This window comes from Chrysochloris asiatica, unplaced genomic scaffold, assembly GCF_000296735.1.
Source record: "Chrysochloris asiatica unplaced genomic scaffold, ChrAsi1.0 scaffold00076, whole genome shotgun sequence".
NCBI classification, from domain to species: domain Eukaryota; kingdom Metazoa; phylum Chordata; class Mammalia; order Afrosoricida; family Chrysochloridae; genus Chrysochloris; species Chrysochloris asiatica.
The window spans coordinates 3070809-3086527 of NW_006408594.1; the positions used below are offsets into that span (position 1 = coordinate 3070809).

Below are 15719 nucleotides of genomic sequence, written 5' to 3' on the forward strand. Positions count from 1 at the left end.
GGTTTGGGTCCACTTACCTACCTATCTGTCGCATGGCCTGGGGCCATTCACTCCCCTGCCTGTACCCCTATTTCCTCACCTGTCACGGGAGGGAGCAATGTTCAGTGTGCAAGGTCACATGCAGGGGCTCGCCCGTCCTCTACCGTTGGAGTCTCCACACACTTTTGCTCCTGACAAGTCTGGGGACAGGACAGGAACCTGAGACCAGACTCAGTCCCACTTGGAGAAAAGGGTCAAAGAGAAGCCAGAGTGGACTGTGGATCCCAGCGCTGCCCACCAGAGCTTTCTGTGGTGGTGGAAATGTTCTGCATCCATGCTGGCTGGTGTGGCAACCTCTGGCTACCTAGGACCACTGGACATTTGAAATACACTAGTGCCGCTGAGAAAGTAGAGGTTACATTGCATTTATGTTATTGTTAGGTGCCGTCAAGTTGCTTCTGACTCACAAACACTGCCTGATGCCATTCCGTGTTCACCATGGTTGCCATCTTAGAGCTTGCAGTTAGCAGTCCAGTGTTTATCCTACAGCACCACACTAACCTCAACCTATTGAAATTACTTAACATACTGAGAAGTTCAATTTCAATTTCATTTCATTGCCACAACAACTAGTTAAAAGGTAGAGTTACAGACGGCTAGCAGCTACCTATTGGGCAGCACAGGAGAATGTCTGGTCCCTGAGGGACCCTAAAGGACGGGGCCTGAGCTCAGGGAGACAAGCAGGACAGAATGGTGGATGAGAAGAGCTAAGATGGTGTCAGGAAGCTCCTGAAACAACAGGTAAACGAGGGCCGGAAGAGCAGTGTTGAGGGGCTGAGACTAAGACTTGATGGTCTGGCAGAACCCAATCCCAGAGCATGCCCGCCTCAGTGGCTCTGGCTCACGCTCTTATACTCCCTCCCTGCTTTCACATCCACCTGACCTGTCCCCTCCTGCCTGCCTGGGTAGAAGGACGCTTGGATTCAAGTCCAGGCTCTTCCCTTCTGAGCATCCCGGATGCTTTGATAGCCCTTGTTCCCAGCATCTCACATGTCTGACTTCTCCTCCCCAGGCCCTGCATCTTCCCAGGTGACCACGCCGGTGTCAGGACATGCACGGACACAGCCGCAACGGGCAGGCCCACGTGCCCCGGCGGAAACGCCGCAACCGCTTTGTCAAGAAGAACGGCCAATGCAACGTCTACTTCGCCAACCTGAGCAACAAGTCACAACGCTACATGGCGGACATCTTCACCACCTGCGTGGACACGCGCTGGCGCTACATGCTCATGATCTTCTCCGCGGCCTTCCTCGTCTCCTGGCTCTTCTTTGGCCTCCTCTTCTGGTGTATTGCCTTCTTCCACGGTGACCTAGAGGCCAGCCCGGCGGTGCCTGCGGCGGGGGCCCCGGTGGGCAGTGGTGGGGCGGCCCCAGTGGCTCCCAAGCCCTGCATCATGCATGTGAATGGCTTTCTGGGCGCCTTCCTGTTCTCTGTGGAGACACAGACGACCATCGGCTATGGGTTCCGGTGCGTGACAGAGGAGTGCCCGCTGGCAGTCATTGCTGTGGTGGTCCAGTCCATCGTGGGTTGTGTCATCGACTCCTTCATGATCGGGACCATCATGGCCAAGATGGCACGTCCCAAGAAGCGGGCGCAGACGCTGCTATTCAGCCACCATGCGGTCATCTCGGTGCGCGATGGCAAGCTTTGCCTGATGTGGCGGGTGGGCAACCTACGCAAGAGCCACATTGTGGAGGCCCACGTGCGGGCCCAGCTCATTAAGCCCTACATGACCCAGGAGGGCGAGTACCTGCCGCTGGACCAGCGGGACCTCAACGTGGGCTATGACATCGGTCTGGACCGCATCTTCCTGGTGTCGCCGATCATCATAGTGCACGAGATCGATGAGGACAGCCCACTCTATGGCATGGGCAAGGAGGAGCTGGAGTCGGAAGACTTTGAGATTGTGGTCATCCTCGAAGGCATGGTGGAAGCCACTGCCATGACCACCCAGGCCCGCAGCTCTTACCTGGCCAGTGAGATCCTGTGGGGTCACCGCTTCGAGCCCGTGGTCTTCGAGGAGAAGAACCACTACAAGGTGGACTACTCGCGCTTCCACAAGACCTACGAGGTGGCCGGCACACCCTGCTGCTCAGCCCGGGAACTGCAGGAGAGTAAAATCACCGTGCTGCCCGCCCCGCCGCCCCCGCCCAGTGCCTTCTGCTATGAGAACGAGCTGGCTCTCATGAGCCAGGAGGAAGAGGAGATGGAAGAGGAGGCCGCAGCTGCCGCCGCTGTGGCCGCTGGCCTGGGCCTGGAGGCAGGCTCCAAGGAGGAGGCGGGCATCATCCGAATGCTGGAGTTTGGCAGTCACCTAGATCTGGAGCGGATGCAAGCCACACTCCCACTGGACAACATCTCCTACCGAAGGGAGTCTGCCATTTGACCTCCAGGCCCACCCGAGAGAGCCTCTGCCGGGGGTGTGATGCCAGGACACCCCCACCCACACTCAGGACAGAGCGGACCCTGGCTCAGGGGACTTCGAGGACTGGGACACCCCTTCCTGTGGGCTGCAGAACACAGCCCGGGTGCCCCAGCCCCTACTTACAGGAGGCTCTGGGACCCCAGGCTGCCACCCTTTCACCGACCCTTCAGGGACGTGCCCCCTTGCTCTCAGAACCTTGGGGAAGGTGGCTGGACTGCTGGGGGGGGTGGGCGTCCTAGGGTAATGGGGTGGGCCGGGGTTAGTGAGGGGAGGTGGGAGGGGGGCGCATTTCTTTGCATGACGATGACCTGTTGTTCATGACTTTCTTTTGTAAATATCTATAAATGGAGAGGGGTGGGGCCACCACAGCCACTCTCTACCGTTGTTACCTGCAGAATGAGGGGATGCCGTCCTGGCTGTGCACCCCTCCCCTCCCAGCTGGCTGCCTTCCCCCACCCAGTCTACCAAAGCCAGCCGTGTGGACCCCAGGATGGAGCTGGGTTTGGGTGCCCTGGAGGGGCAGGATGAGGTCCTGGCCCTCCCTGTAGTCCCTCCCGGCCCCCAGCCCCAGCCAGATGGACAGAGGGGTTTGTAATGATTTATTTTTTAATAAAGTATATGGCCCAGGAGGGGTAGGCTGGTTGACGGTGAAGGGTAGGAAAGAAAGAGGGCGGGAGGGAGAATATGTATGGTGTGGTGTGTATGGTATGTGTGTATGGTGTGTGTTTATGTGGTGTGATGTTTATGTAGTATGGTGTGTGTAGTATATGTAGTTGATGTGTGACTGTTAAGTGTGTGGTGTATAAATGCATGTGGCTTGGTGGTGGTGTATGTGTAGTGTGTGCATGTTGTGTGTGATGTGTGCATAGTATGTAGGTGGTATGTGTGGTGTATGTGTAGCGTGTGTGTGGCATGCGTATTGTGTGTGTTGTGTAGTGTGTGGTATGTGTATGTTATATGTGTGTGTGTACATGGTATGTGTGTGGTATATATGTAGCATGTGTGCTCTGCATGTTGTGTGTGTAGTGTACTGTGTGTATGATATGAGTGTGTTGTGTGTGTTGTGTATGTGGTGTGTGCATGTTGTGTGTGTGATGTGAGTGCTATGTATATGTAGCGTTTGTGGTGTGTGCGTGTTGTGTGTGCGCAGTCTGTGGGGTGTGTGTGTCCTGTTCTGAGATACTGCCCCTTAAAGGACCCTGTGAGGGGACTCTCACTCTTTCCTAGGAGTCAGTGGGAAGGACCCACTTCAGAGTTGACATCAGACTTGGGTATAAGTCAGAGCTTTGCTACTTACTAGCTGTATGACTGTCAGCAGATGATCTACTCGTGGCCTCAGTCTTATAATCTGTAGAATGGGATTAACCATACCTCCCTCCCAAGACATGATGGGCAGGAAGAACTCTGTGGACGTTAACCAACCACTCAAGTGGAAGTGGGAAGGGCCCCCCTGATTTGATTCACATACACACCACCCCTCACACACACATGCACTCCCTGGGCTGGTGAAGCTGGTGGGAAGGGCTCTTCGATTCTAGACCAGGCTTACTCTGTCTCCCTGTTGTGAGACCCTGAGACACTTCTGGGACACATCTCTGGGGATCAGCTAGCCTACACTGGGTAACAAGCCACTTCCAAGCTTAGTGGTTTCAACAGTGCTTTGTTATTTCTTATGATTCAGGGTGGGACTGGGTGGGCTAGGATGGGAACATCAGCTAGACTTCAAGACCCACATGTCTGACAGTGGGCTACCTGTGTCCCCTTCCCCAGTCCTCTCATCTTCCTGCAGCTGTACCAGCATCCTGACCTGGACCTCAAGGCAGCAGCCTAAGAAGGGAGAAGGCGGAAGCTGCAAGGTCTCTCAAGGCCTAGTCTCAAGATTGTATGTTGTCAGTTTCACTGCATTCTATTGGCCAATCCAGGTGACGAGGCTAGCCCAGATTCAAAGGTGGAGAAATAGCCGCTGGTTGTGTGCCCTGGAGTTGGTTCTGCCTCAGAGACCCTGATGGAAGCAGAGAGCCTCTATCTTTCTCCCATGGTGTGGCGGGTGGATTCGAACTGCTAACCTTGTGGTAAGCATCCCAACACATAACCCATGATTCCACCAGGACTCCACAAACCACATTTGTTGTTAAGTGCTGTTGAATCAGTTCCGACTCATAGCGACCCTGTATAGGGTTTCCAAGGAGCAGCTGGTGGGTTTGAACTGCCGACGTTGTAGCTCGCAGTCCAGTGCTGATCCTAAAGTACCATACCTGGTTCATTAAATTACGTTAGAGGACTGATACAGACATGGTGCAGAAGGCGTACACACAAGGATGGAATTGAGGCTGTGTTTGCCGACCTATCAGAGACCCAGTGAGTTTCTTCCAGATGGACCTCCATTCTACATGCCAACTGTGTATTTGGCACTTGGGGGGTGGTGAGGAAGCAGAGGGTTCCCTGCCTGTTCCCAGGAAGTGTCTAGAGAAAGGTACAGCTAGCTCCAGAAACTTGAGGCGCCAGCAGATAGGCTCACCTACTGTGAAGGCTGTGAATTGCTTTGTGAATTACCACGTTTGGCAGCACCAGCAACTCCTGCCTTGTGGCTAAATCACTGGGTATCCTATGTGTTTTATTAACAGTTAGACTGAGATCTCTCCCTTGGAGAAAGACTGGCTTGGGGTCCAAGTTCTCCTCCTACTTGGATATGACAATGCTTTTCATTTTATATGACACTTTTTGACATTAGTTCTCTGAACCCAGCCCCAAATTCCAAGGGGTAGTTAGGATAGGGTCATGGTCCCATTTTAGAGATGTAGAAACTGAGGCCCTGGTTGTCAGAGGTCGAGGGGACTGCTTTCCCTTCACTCCCACTCTCTCCAAGGTGAGGATTAAATAAAGGAGAGGGGCTGCCTCTTCCTTCCTGCCCTTACCCAGAGCCTTAGATTTCCCAGAGTGACCTGGGAACTTCTGGGGCCATTGAGCAGTACAAAAGCTCAGTGACCCATCTGCCTACACCTCAGAAGCAGCCCAGGTTTCATCCTGTCCGGCCGCTGCGTTCTCATGACATCCCAGGCAATGAGGAGTAACTCATGGAGTGGCTGATGAGACCTTTGGTTTCAGGCACTTAGACTCGGAAACTTTGACATGAAACACATCTCAGAGGTTGCCCAATCTTCCACCACCGAGGATGACTAGAGCACAGGGTGGGGGAAGGGATACACATAGGGCCCATCCTACAAGGACCCCCATATTGGGATGATGTGGTGACATGATGGAGGTGACAAACACCTTCTTTGTCACCAGTTTCCACTTGCTCAGACACTTGTAACAATCACTGTGTTAGGAGGGGCTGCTCCTCTCTGTCAATCTGCCAGCAACCTGTGAGACACAATGTGGGCAACTTCTGACAAGAGCCCAAGGCCAGCATGTCCTGGAGGGCGCACCTGGAGCTCCAGTACAATCCATGGTGGGGTGGGCTCAGGGGGGCATGGGGTGGGGCCAGCCCCAGGTACGGAGAGACCCCAGGGCTGATGACTCTGCACCCTGCTGACTCACCTTCCCTCTCCCACCTGTTCCCCTTTTACAGCCCTCCCACCTGCCTCCCTACTCGCCTGCAGGCAGCAACTCTGATCGCTCCCACCCCACCCAGGGCTCTGGGAGCTGCTGAGATAGGGGAGTCGTGGAGGACTGTCAGAAACTCAGATGTCACTGATAGAGCTTGGAATTGTGGAAACTGAGGCTGGCTGAGGTGCCCCCCAGTCCTACCTCACCGCACACCATCTTCTCAGAGAGCCAGGGTAGAGACCATATCCATCCTGCCTCTTTCTCCCCACCCTTCATTACAGAGGGTGGAGGTGGGTGCAGGGGGTGGGGTAGAGATGCAGGGAATGGGGGTTGTAGGGAATGGGGTGTAGTTGGTTCAGGGGATGGAGGCTGAGTTCTTGGGATGGGGTGGGGGTGCAGGGGATGGGGGATACAGGGTATGGAGGATGCAGGGGGTTGGGGGCACAGGAGGTAAGGGGTACAGGGGATGGGGGTGCAGGGGATAGGGTGAATGTACAGGGAATGGAGGATGCAGGGGATGGGGTGGGAGGTACAGGGGATGGGGTGGGGGTACAGGAGATGGGGGTGCAGGGGATAGGGTGAGGGTACAAGGGATGGGGTGGGGTACAGGGGATGGGGATGCAAGGAATGGGGGTGCAGGGGTTGGGGGTACAGGAGATGGGGTGGGGTGGATGCAGGAGATGGAGTAGTTAGGGTGCAGGGGGTAGGTAGGCATACAGGGAATGGAGGTGAGGAGATGGGGTGGGGTGGATGCAGTGGATGGGATGAGGATGCAGGGATGAAGTGGGGGTGGGTGGCAGACAGGGAGGGGAAGGAGCTGGATGACAGGGTAGCAGGTAGGAGAAAGGAAGGAAGAGGCTTTAAGGAAGCTTTGGAGAGGAAAGAGAGGGAGTAAGAGGGTGTGGTTTTAATGGAAGCTGAAAACCTGGTGGCTGCAGGCTTCGTGCCTCACAGGCCTACCTCAGCCCCTGCCCCCCATTCCGGCAGAACCCTCCTGGGTTCACCATTGTTGCCTTTCTGCTCACTTCTGGAAAATCTTCTTTAGGAACTTCAGTAGCTTCAAGAGCAGTAGGGAAGAGCCTGGGAGGCACTCAACTCCCTTCTCCCACCCTGTCAAGCCCTCTTCCTCTTTGTTCCACCTCCGAGAGAGAGCTGCTCTGCCGGTCTCCTCTCAGCTGTGTGCCCCGACCCTCCTGCCTGAGTCTCCATTTCCTCCCGACACTGACTTCTACAGTGTGAGAGAATACACATCTAGTTTCCATTTTAAAGGCTCCACAATATTAATAAAATCACAGATGATCGGATCCAACCTTTCATTTTACAGCGGGGAAGCAGGCATGTGGGGAAGGGTAACCTCGAATCCGTAGCTCTAGATCCCAGTCCAGTGTCCTTCCTACCACTTCACATAAGACCAGCTACATCATTTATAGGGTCCAGTGCAAACCCTGGTGGCACAGCAGTTAAAGCCCTTGGCTGCTAACCAAAAGGGTCAATGGTTCAAACCCACCAGCCACTCTGGGAAAGGTATGAGTGTTTACTTCTGTGAAGATTTACAGCCTTGGAAAACCCATAAGGAAGTTCTAGGCTGTTCTCTGGGTCACCATGGGTCGACATGACTCAGCGGCACTGGGTTTGGTTTGGGTTTGGATATGTGAAATAAAAATGTCTTTTACTCAAAAATAAGGGGGAAATGTACCATTGTTGTTGTTAAGTGCCGTCCAATCATTTCCGGCTCAGTGGCCATATATAGGGTTTCCAAGGAGTAGCTAGTGGGTTCAAACCACTGACCTTGCAGTCAGCAGTCCAATGCTTATCCTACAGTGCCACCCCGGGACTCCAAGGTACCATTAAGGATGTGATGGTGTGCCTGGAGTTAGTTCTGACTCATAGCGACCCTGAATAGGGTTTCCGAGGCTGTAAATCTTTACGGGAGCAGAAAGCCTCATCTTTCTCCCATAGAATTGCTGGTAGTGTTGAACTGCTGACCTTGAGGTTAGCAGCTCCACTTGTAACACTATGCTACCAGAGCTCCTTACCATGTTGTTGTTGTTGTTAGATGCAATTAAGTCAGTAGCAACTCATAGTGACCCCATGCACAACAGAATGAAACACTGCCCAGTCCTGGGCCAACCTCACAATCATTGCTACGGTTAAGCCCATTGATGCTGCCACTGTGCCAATCCATCTCATTGGGGGTCTTCTTCTTTTTTTTTCCAGCCCTCCACTTTATCAAACATGATATCCTTCTCCAGGGACTGGTCCCTCCTGACAAAATGTCCAAAATATGAGGGACAAAGTCTGGCCGCCATCCTGGCTTCCAAGGAGCACTCTGGCTGTACTTCTTCCAACCCAGATCGGTTGGTTCTTTTGGCAGTTCATGGTACTTTCAATATTCTCCTCCAACACCAGAACTCAAATGCATCAATTCTTCTACAGTCTTCCTTATTCACTATCCAACTTTCACATGCATATGAGGTTATTGAAAATACCATGGCTTGGGTCAGGCGCACCATAGTCTTCAAGCTGACATCTTTTAAAAGGTCTTGTGCAGCAGATTCGCCCAATGCAATACATCATTTGATTTCTTGACTGCTGCTTCCATGAGTGTTGATGGTTGGTCCAAGCAAAATGAAGCTATTGACAACTTCAATCTTTTCTCCATTTATATGGATGTTATTTGTTGGTCCAGTGGGAAGGATTTATGTTTTCTTTATATTGAGGTGTAACCCATACCAAAGGTTGTGGTCTTTGATCTTCATCAATAAATATTGTAAGTCCTCCCAGCTTCAGCAAGCAAGGTTGTGTCATCTGCATATCACAGGTTGTTAATGAGTCTTCCTCCAATCCTGATGCCATGTTTTTCTTCATATAATCCAGCTTCTTGGATTATTTGCTCAGCATACAGATTGAATAAGTAGGGTGAAAGAACACGACTCTGTCACACACCTTTCCTAATTTTAAACCATTCAATGTTCCCTTGTTCTGGTCGAACAACTGCCTCTTGGTCCAGGTACAGATTCCTCATGAGCACAATTAAGTGTTCAGGAATACTCATACTTCACAATGTTGTCCATAGCTTGTCATGATCCACACAATTGAAAACCTTTGCATAGTCAATAAAGTACAATTAAGTGTAGTCAATAAAGCACAAGGAAACCATTAAAGATACTAATGGATGCAGCTTTTCTTTTCTTCTGATTGCCAGATATTCTTAAGAGCATGCTATCTCATCAAACTTCACTTATAAAACTCAAGTTCCAAGACAAAATTAAAGAATGTCAAGACACTCAATGGGAATACACGAGCAGACATGCACTCTGATTGGTGACCACATTTGTCACCGATAAGGGGAAGTGAGGGAAAAACAGCAATAAAGCTGTGAGCTAAGCCCTACAACATTCAATAGACTCCTGTGAACCCGGGTGGAGACCTGGTTGGCCAGCAGTGTGGCAAGACCTGGGAACTCTTGGGCCCAGAATCAGAGACATAGCCACAGAGGACTACAGTGGAGAATGAAGTGTCCAGCTGATAAGAAGAGAGGGCATATTCACAAGAACACCCACACTTGCAGATAATACCCACATGACCTGGCTTCAATGACTGGATGATCAGAGCTCAACTAGAAGAAGAAAGAAGAGAGAGAGAGAAAAAAAAAGAGTAATCTGATACAATTTGATGAACTTGACCTACACCTATGGATGCGGTAGCTCAAAAGAGGGAACAAATCTTTACAGTGAGGATCATTCCCACCCCCTCCATACACAGAGTAGACAGGGATGGACAACTTGGACATTGGCTACCCAAAATGGGGGCGGGGGGTCCTACAAAGGCAAGAAGTGACTGGCTTACAAGCTTTCAAGAGGGCGTGAAGGAAGGTAGAATCTCCACTGAGTAGTATCCATCTGTCTAGGTGGGGCTGTTGAAAGGAGATGGGGATAGGTCCCTTGTGATACAATAGTGAATAATTGGTATCAGGACTGACTGCGAGGGTTGGAAATGTAAAGGTGGATGTTTTGTAGCAAAAGGAAGGGAGTGATTAACTTTGCAGTTCAGCAGTGGAGGTCCCTGGGTCCATCAAGGGAGAAGAGCAGAGAGTGGGACCCTACCCAGAGAAACAGTGATGCTAGAGATGGAGGCAGAGATGATGACGTGGAGAGATGGAGCGGCTGGGGACTTTAGACACAGAGAGGGAGAGGGGCTGTGTGCTGATGACTGGGGGACAGGCTTGCAGGGTAGATCCTTTGGTTGGTTGATGATGCATGAAGGGGATTGTAACCATGGCAATGAAACGATATACGATAGGATGAATGTAAAGCTAAAAACTAATGTTCTCTCATGTAAACTATCACATAATTCAAAATAAGCATTTTAAAAAAAAAAGAATGTCCAGACAGAGGTCATAGACCTTTTATACCAAGTTCACAATCCTCCCATGAAGCCCTGTTGGTCTGCTCTTTCCCTCCTGTTAGGTATTTGAATGAATTCTAACTTCTCTCCATGGGACACAATGCGACCATGAACATCTTTGTGCAGTTTTTTCCTTTCTTTCCTCCTCATGGCTTCTTAAGCAGACAAAGCACCAAGTAAAAAAGACCAAGAGAATGTTTGGCACATGTACTAGACTCTTAAGGGACAGCGCCCAGCACCCAAGTCTAGACTCTTAAGGGACAGCGCCCGGCACCCAAGTCTAGACTCTTAAGGGACAGCGCCCGGCACCCAAGTCTAGACTCTTAAGGGACAGTGCCCGGCACCCAAGTCTTTCTGGCAGAACAGAGTAGTCCTGTATTTCAAAGTTTAGACCCAACTTCCTCCTCAAGAGTCTCCCAACAGAGGGTGGGAACAGATGAGGGAGGAAGGAGGGTGGGCAATGAGGCACAGGGCTGGCAGCTATGTACATATTTACAGATAGAAAACTCTTGAGAGCCAGAGCCAGAGGGTCCTAGGTTTGAATTCTGCCTCTGCCACTTACTAGCTGTGTGACTCTGAGCAAGTTGCTGTATGTCTCTGAGCATGTCTCTTCGTCTAAAAGACAGCAGCTGCTGTTGAGTCGATTCTGATGCTATAGAAGAGAGGAGAGCTGCCCCTGGGGGTTCCAAGGCCAGGGGTCTGTGGAAGCATATCATCTTTCTTCTGTGGAGGGGCTGGTTGAGTTGAACTGATGACCTTTTAGTCAGCAGCCAAGGGATTAACCCAATGACAGGATGGCCCTTCCCATCACCAGTGACCTCCAGGAGCCTTCCCCCTCCATTCACTAAACGCCTCAAATCTGATGTAAAACTCTCTATGCAAGTCCCAATGGGAATCCCCCAAACAGGGGGCATCTGCCTAGCTGCTGGTGGTCAGTTCAGAAATCAGCCCCCTCATTACAGATTTCAAAGGGCTTCTCTGGCATTCCTTAATTCCACAAAGCTCTGTGGAGCACCTACAATGAGCAGAGAAGGCCCTGTTGTAGGAGCTGGGGAACTCAGCAGTGACCCGAAAAGACAATGATGTTACTGAGGCTTGGGCACCCAACTTTACAACCCTGCAATGTGGCGTTGGGAAGACTCAGGTGGGAGTCCTGAAATCTGCTTCTGCCCGGAGCTCCTCTGCCACCACTAAGCCTCACCTCAGACAAGTCTCTGTCATTTACTCAGGCCGGAACAGCCACGAGGGTCCTTGGTTACTGTCAGCACACATTCATCTGTAGCTAGGGAAACCGTAGCAACACAGAGGGGAGGCCAAAGCTCTCATAGACCCCACAGTGGAAGGGAGTCTGAGGGCCCTGGCCATCCCCTGTATAGGGTGAAAACTGAGACCCAGAGTTGGGGGGACTTGGAGATGTCACACAGAAGGGACCCAGCTGGAGCCAGGCTCCTAACTGCCCCCAGCCCCCACCGTGAGCTACAGGCCCCTGTATTGAGGGTCTGAAGCCAGTGCCTGCCCTGCCTGCCATGCTCCCTGGGGGCTCCCTGCCAAGCCCAGAGTGGGCTCTCTTCCCATCTCCAGGACTTACTTATTCCTTCCTTCTTCTGTCTCCTGGGTCTCCGGTGGGTCCATGGAGGTGGGAGGGGTCAGGAAGAGGTGGCAGTACGGGGACAGGGACGGAGAGAATGTGAGAGCAGGGGAGAAAGAGGAAGGATCACAGAGAGGGTGTCAGAGACAGGGAGATGGAGAGGTATCTATGGAGGAAGGAGGTCATGAGAAAGCCAGAGGGAGTCAAAGGACAGCTCACAACAGACACAGAGACAAAGCACCCAGAATTTGAAAGGACAGAGATGTTGGCTTGGTGGGACAGAGATACACCAAGTCAGAGGTGGACAGTAAGAGGCGTGTTGGGTTGGGAGGTGCAATGTGGCTGGGAACCTCTTATTCCCATTCCTGCAAGCCTGGTGTGGCTCCAAGAAGCTAGATGCCTGGGGCTCCAGCAGGGAGAGGGCTGGGAAGCTGGGAAACCCCTCCCTGTGGACTGTTGGGAGAGGAAGGCTGGAGCTGAGTGAGAATTCTTGGGAGGAGTCAGTGGTGTGGGGGTACCCCTGGAAAAATCTGAGGGAGCTAACAAGAACTTGGGGGCTAAGACAGCTCTCCAAATACACAGTAGATGAAGAGCAGGCGCAGGGCGGGGAGGGGGCAGTTAGGGGCTTTCTTGCAGTGGCCCTCACTCCCTGAGGAAGCATTTGCCAGGGGGTCCACCACGAAGCTACTGGAAACGCAAGCTGGTTGGAAATGGAGAAATCTCCAGAAACCAGAAGTGACCAAGAAGCCCACTCCCCAGCTCCGTGGGGGGTGGGGTGGGGGTGGGGGGCAGAAGACAGGTCTGAGAGGTGAGGATTTGGTATCTGTCCCTGGTGCTCAAGGCCCAGTAGGGTGGAGACAAGCAGCTGTTTGCTATAGTGTGAAGTTAATCTCAACAAACCCTTCTTCCACACAGTGACAATTGCATGTTTGCACTTCATAAGTTACAAAGACCCTTCACTTTTTTTTTTTTAATGTTTTATTGTAAATTATGTGATAGTTTACATGGGAGAACATTAGTTTTACATTCATTCTATTGTATATCGTTTCATTGTCATGGTTACAATCCCCTCCATGCATCATCAACCAACCAAACGGTATACCCTACAAGCCTGCCTCCTACATTACCACCACCCCACCCCTGCCCCAGGTCTTCAGCACACAGTCGCTCTCCCTCTCTGGATCTAAAGTCCCCAGTTGCTCCATCGCTCCACGTCATTGTCTCTGCCTCCATCTCAGGCATCACTGCTTCTCTGGGTAGGGTCCCACTCTCGCCTCTTCTCCATTGATGGTCCTAGGGACCTCCGATTCTAGACTGGAAAGTTAATCACTCCCTTCCTTGCTATAAAACGTCTACCTTTACATTTCCAACCCTCACAATTAGTCCTGATCACAATTATTCACTATTGTGTCACAAGAGACCCGTCTGCATTTCATTTCATCAGCTCCGCCTAGACAGATTGGATAGTACTCACTGGAGATTCTGCCTTCCTCCATGCTCCCTGGCTCTAGGTTCCCTCTTGAAAGCTTGTAAACTTGCCTTTGTAGCTCTCCCCCCCTCCCCCATTTTGGGTAGCCAATGTCCACGTTGCCCATCCCTGTCAACTCTGTGTGTGGAGGGGGTGGGAGTGATCCTTGCTGTAAAGATTTGTTCCCTCTGTTGAGTTACTGCATCCATAGGTGTAGGTCAAGTTCATCAAATTGTATCAGATTACTCTTTTTTTCCTCTTCTTTCTTCTTCTGGTTGAGCTCTGATCATCCGGTCATTGAAGCCAGGTCAAGTGGGTAGTGTCTGCAAGTGTGTGTGTTCTTGAGCATATGCCCTCTTTTTTTATCAGCTGAACGCTTCACTCTCCACATTGTAGGGCTTAGCTCGCCACTTCATTGCTGTTTTAAGACCCTTCACTTTTGATTTCTCATCAACCCTGTGAGGTAGATTCTATCATCACCCCATTTTACAGATTAGGGGGCTCAGAAACATGTCAAATCACACAGGAAATCTACATCAGAACTAGTGTTTTACCGGAGGAATTCTGGCTGATGGGGTTTCAACTTCTGAGTGTCAGCGGAGGTTCGTGGATCAGAGAGTGAGGCTGGGGGAGGGGGTACATGGTGTGTGTGGTGGAGGAGGAGGGACACGAGTGATAGGTGTGGGGGTGGGCCAGTGAGGCGGTGAGGGCAGCTGTTTGGGAGAGCCAGAGTTCTGTCCTTCAGGTAGTAAGTAAGTAGGGAGCCACGGGTGGTGTTAGGACAGAGGAGTAAGTGATGGAGGTGGCATTCTGGAGTCTGAGTGGGCTGGTGGAGAGTAGGTGAGCAGGGAAGCCAGGAGAGGGCTGGGCCTTCCTGCAGCCTTGCCTCTGTGGGATCATGAGACCACTGAGGCCTCTGGGGCCCCAGCGGAGGAGGGACTGCCTTCTGGGTTCAGTAATAAGGCAGGCGACCCTGAGCCACAGCAGAGGGGGCAGCTCGGGGACAGATTAGTGACTGAAAATGGGAGGATGAAGTGGTTCCTCTTGATGACAGGTGAGAGGAGGGAGGACACAGGCAATTGAGCACGGTGATGGCAAGGTGGGGACCTGCAGCAAGTGGACAGGGCTATTTATGGCCCAGGCTCTGCAGGAGAGGAGAAGTGAGGCGGGGACTTACTGCTGCCTGGCTGCCAAAGAACCACACTCAGGAGACTAGAAATCAGCAGCAGGCCAAGGAATGCCCTGGCCTGTCCCACGTGTCCCTTCCTCCCTGGGTAATGCTGGGCCTCCTTGTCAAAGCTTTGGGTAACAACAGGTCCTCCTGCTGAGGCCCACAGGCTAATGGCTTCCTGGATGGAGAGCCCTCAGTGGGTGTATCATCAGGAAGAGTTCAGGTCCACACCTTCCTTCTCTTCCCGAGGCCCTGGGGGAAGAGAGGGGGGCGACTTCCAGGCCTGGAGAGTGAGTTTGCTGCTGGCCGAGTGGCCAGGACGAGGACAGTCAGGAAACGTGTCTGTCATTCTAACCACCAGGTCCCCAGTTCATTATAGACCTTCCAGGAAGATATGTCACCAGCTTCAGAATTGCAGGCTCTGTGGGACCTGGCTTCTGGGATTACAGATGGGCTAACTGAGGTCCAGCGAAGACCAGGGCTTACCCAAGTTGTGCAGTAACTCAGACGCCCAAATGGGGCCAGAACAGCCTAGCCTGACTCTTCTTCACCTTAAGTCTGTGAAATGGGGATGCCAACAGCCTCCTGCCAGAACTCAGGAAAAAGCCGCTCCTCTGGTTTATCTGGGAGGCTGGGATGCACAGTCTCTGGTGCCACCCAAACCTGGGTCAAATCCTGGCACTGCCACTAGCGGCTAAGTGACTCTGGATAGGTAGCTTGGCCTCTCTGAACCTCAGTCTGTTTCTCTGTAACATAGGGAAAACCCAGCTACCAGCTCCCACCTCCCAGGGTGGCTGTGAGAGTTGAGGGAGCTAACATATGTGTCATAAGGCTTCCAGTGCCCTCAGCAGCTGCTGTCCTTTCGGCCTGTGCCCTCTGTCTCGCAGCCCACCACCAGGGCCCACACCTTGCTGCTCTGTGTGGGTGAGGAGCCTAGCCTTGAAGACACTGAGACAGCCTCTCCCGTCTGGCAGGGTAGCGGTTCCAGCTTCTATTTTAGCTTCTAGCTCCTCCATGATGCGAAGGCGTTTGGCTGCTGAAGGTCTGCACCACTCACCGTCACCCACCCTCC

The 15719-nt window shown here is 52.2% G+C and overlaps 1 protein-coding gene across 1 annotated transcript in view; it reads left to right on the forward strand.

Annotated features, from left to right (window-relative positions):
- The window catches only part of KCNJ4 (potassium inwardly-rectifying channel, subfamily J, member 4), a 30756-nt gene extending 28331 nt beyond the window's left edge, over nt 1–2425 (forward strand). Inside the window, exon 2 of the mRNA XM_006865187.1 lies at nt 1052–2425. Within this exon, the coding sequence (XP_006865249.1) occupies nt 1091–2425 (1335 nt within the window). The 5' untranslated portion in view covers nt 1052–1090. The remainder of the gene's footprint in view (nt 1–1051) is intronic.
- The last annotated feature ends 13294 nt before the right edge of the window (nt 2426–15719 follow it).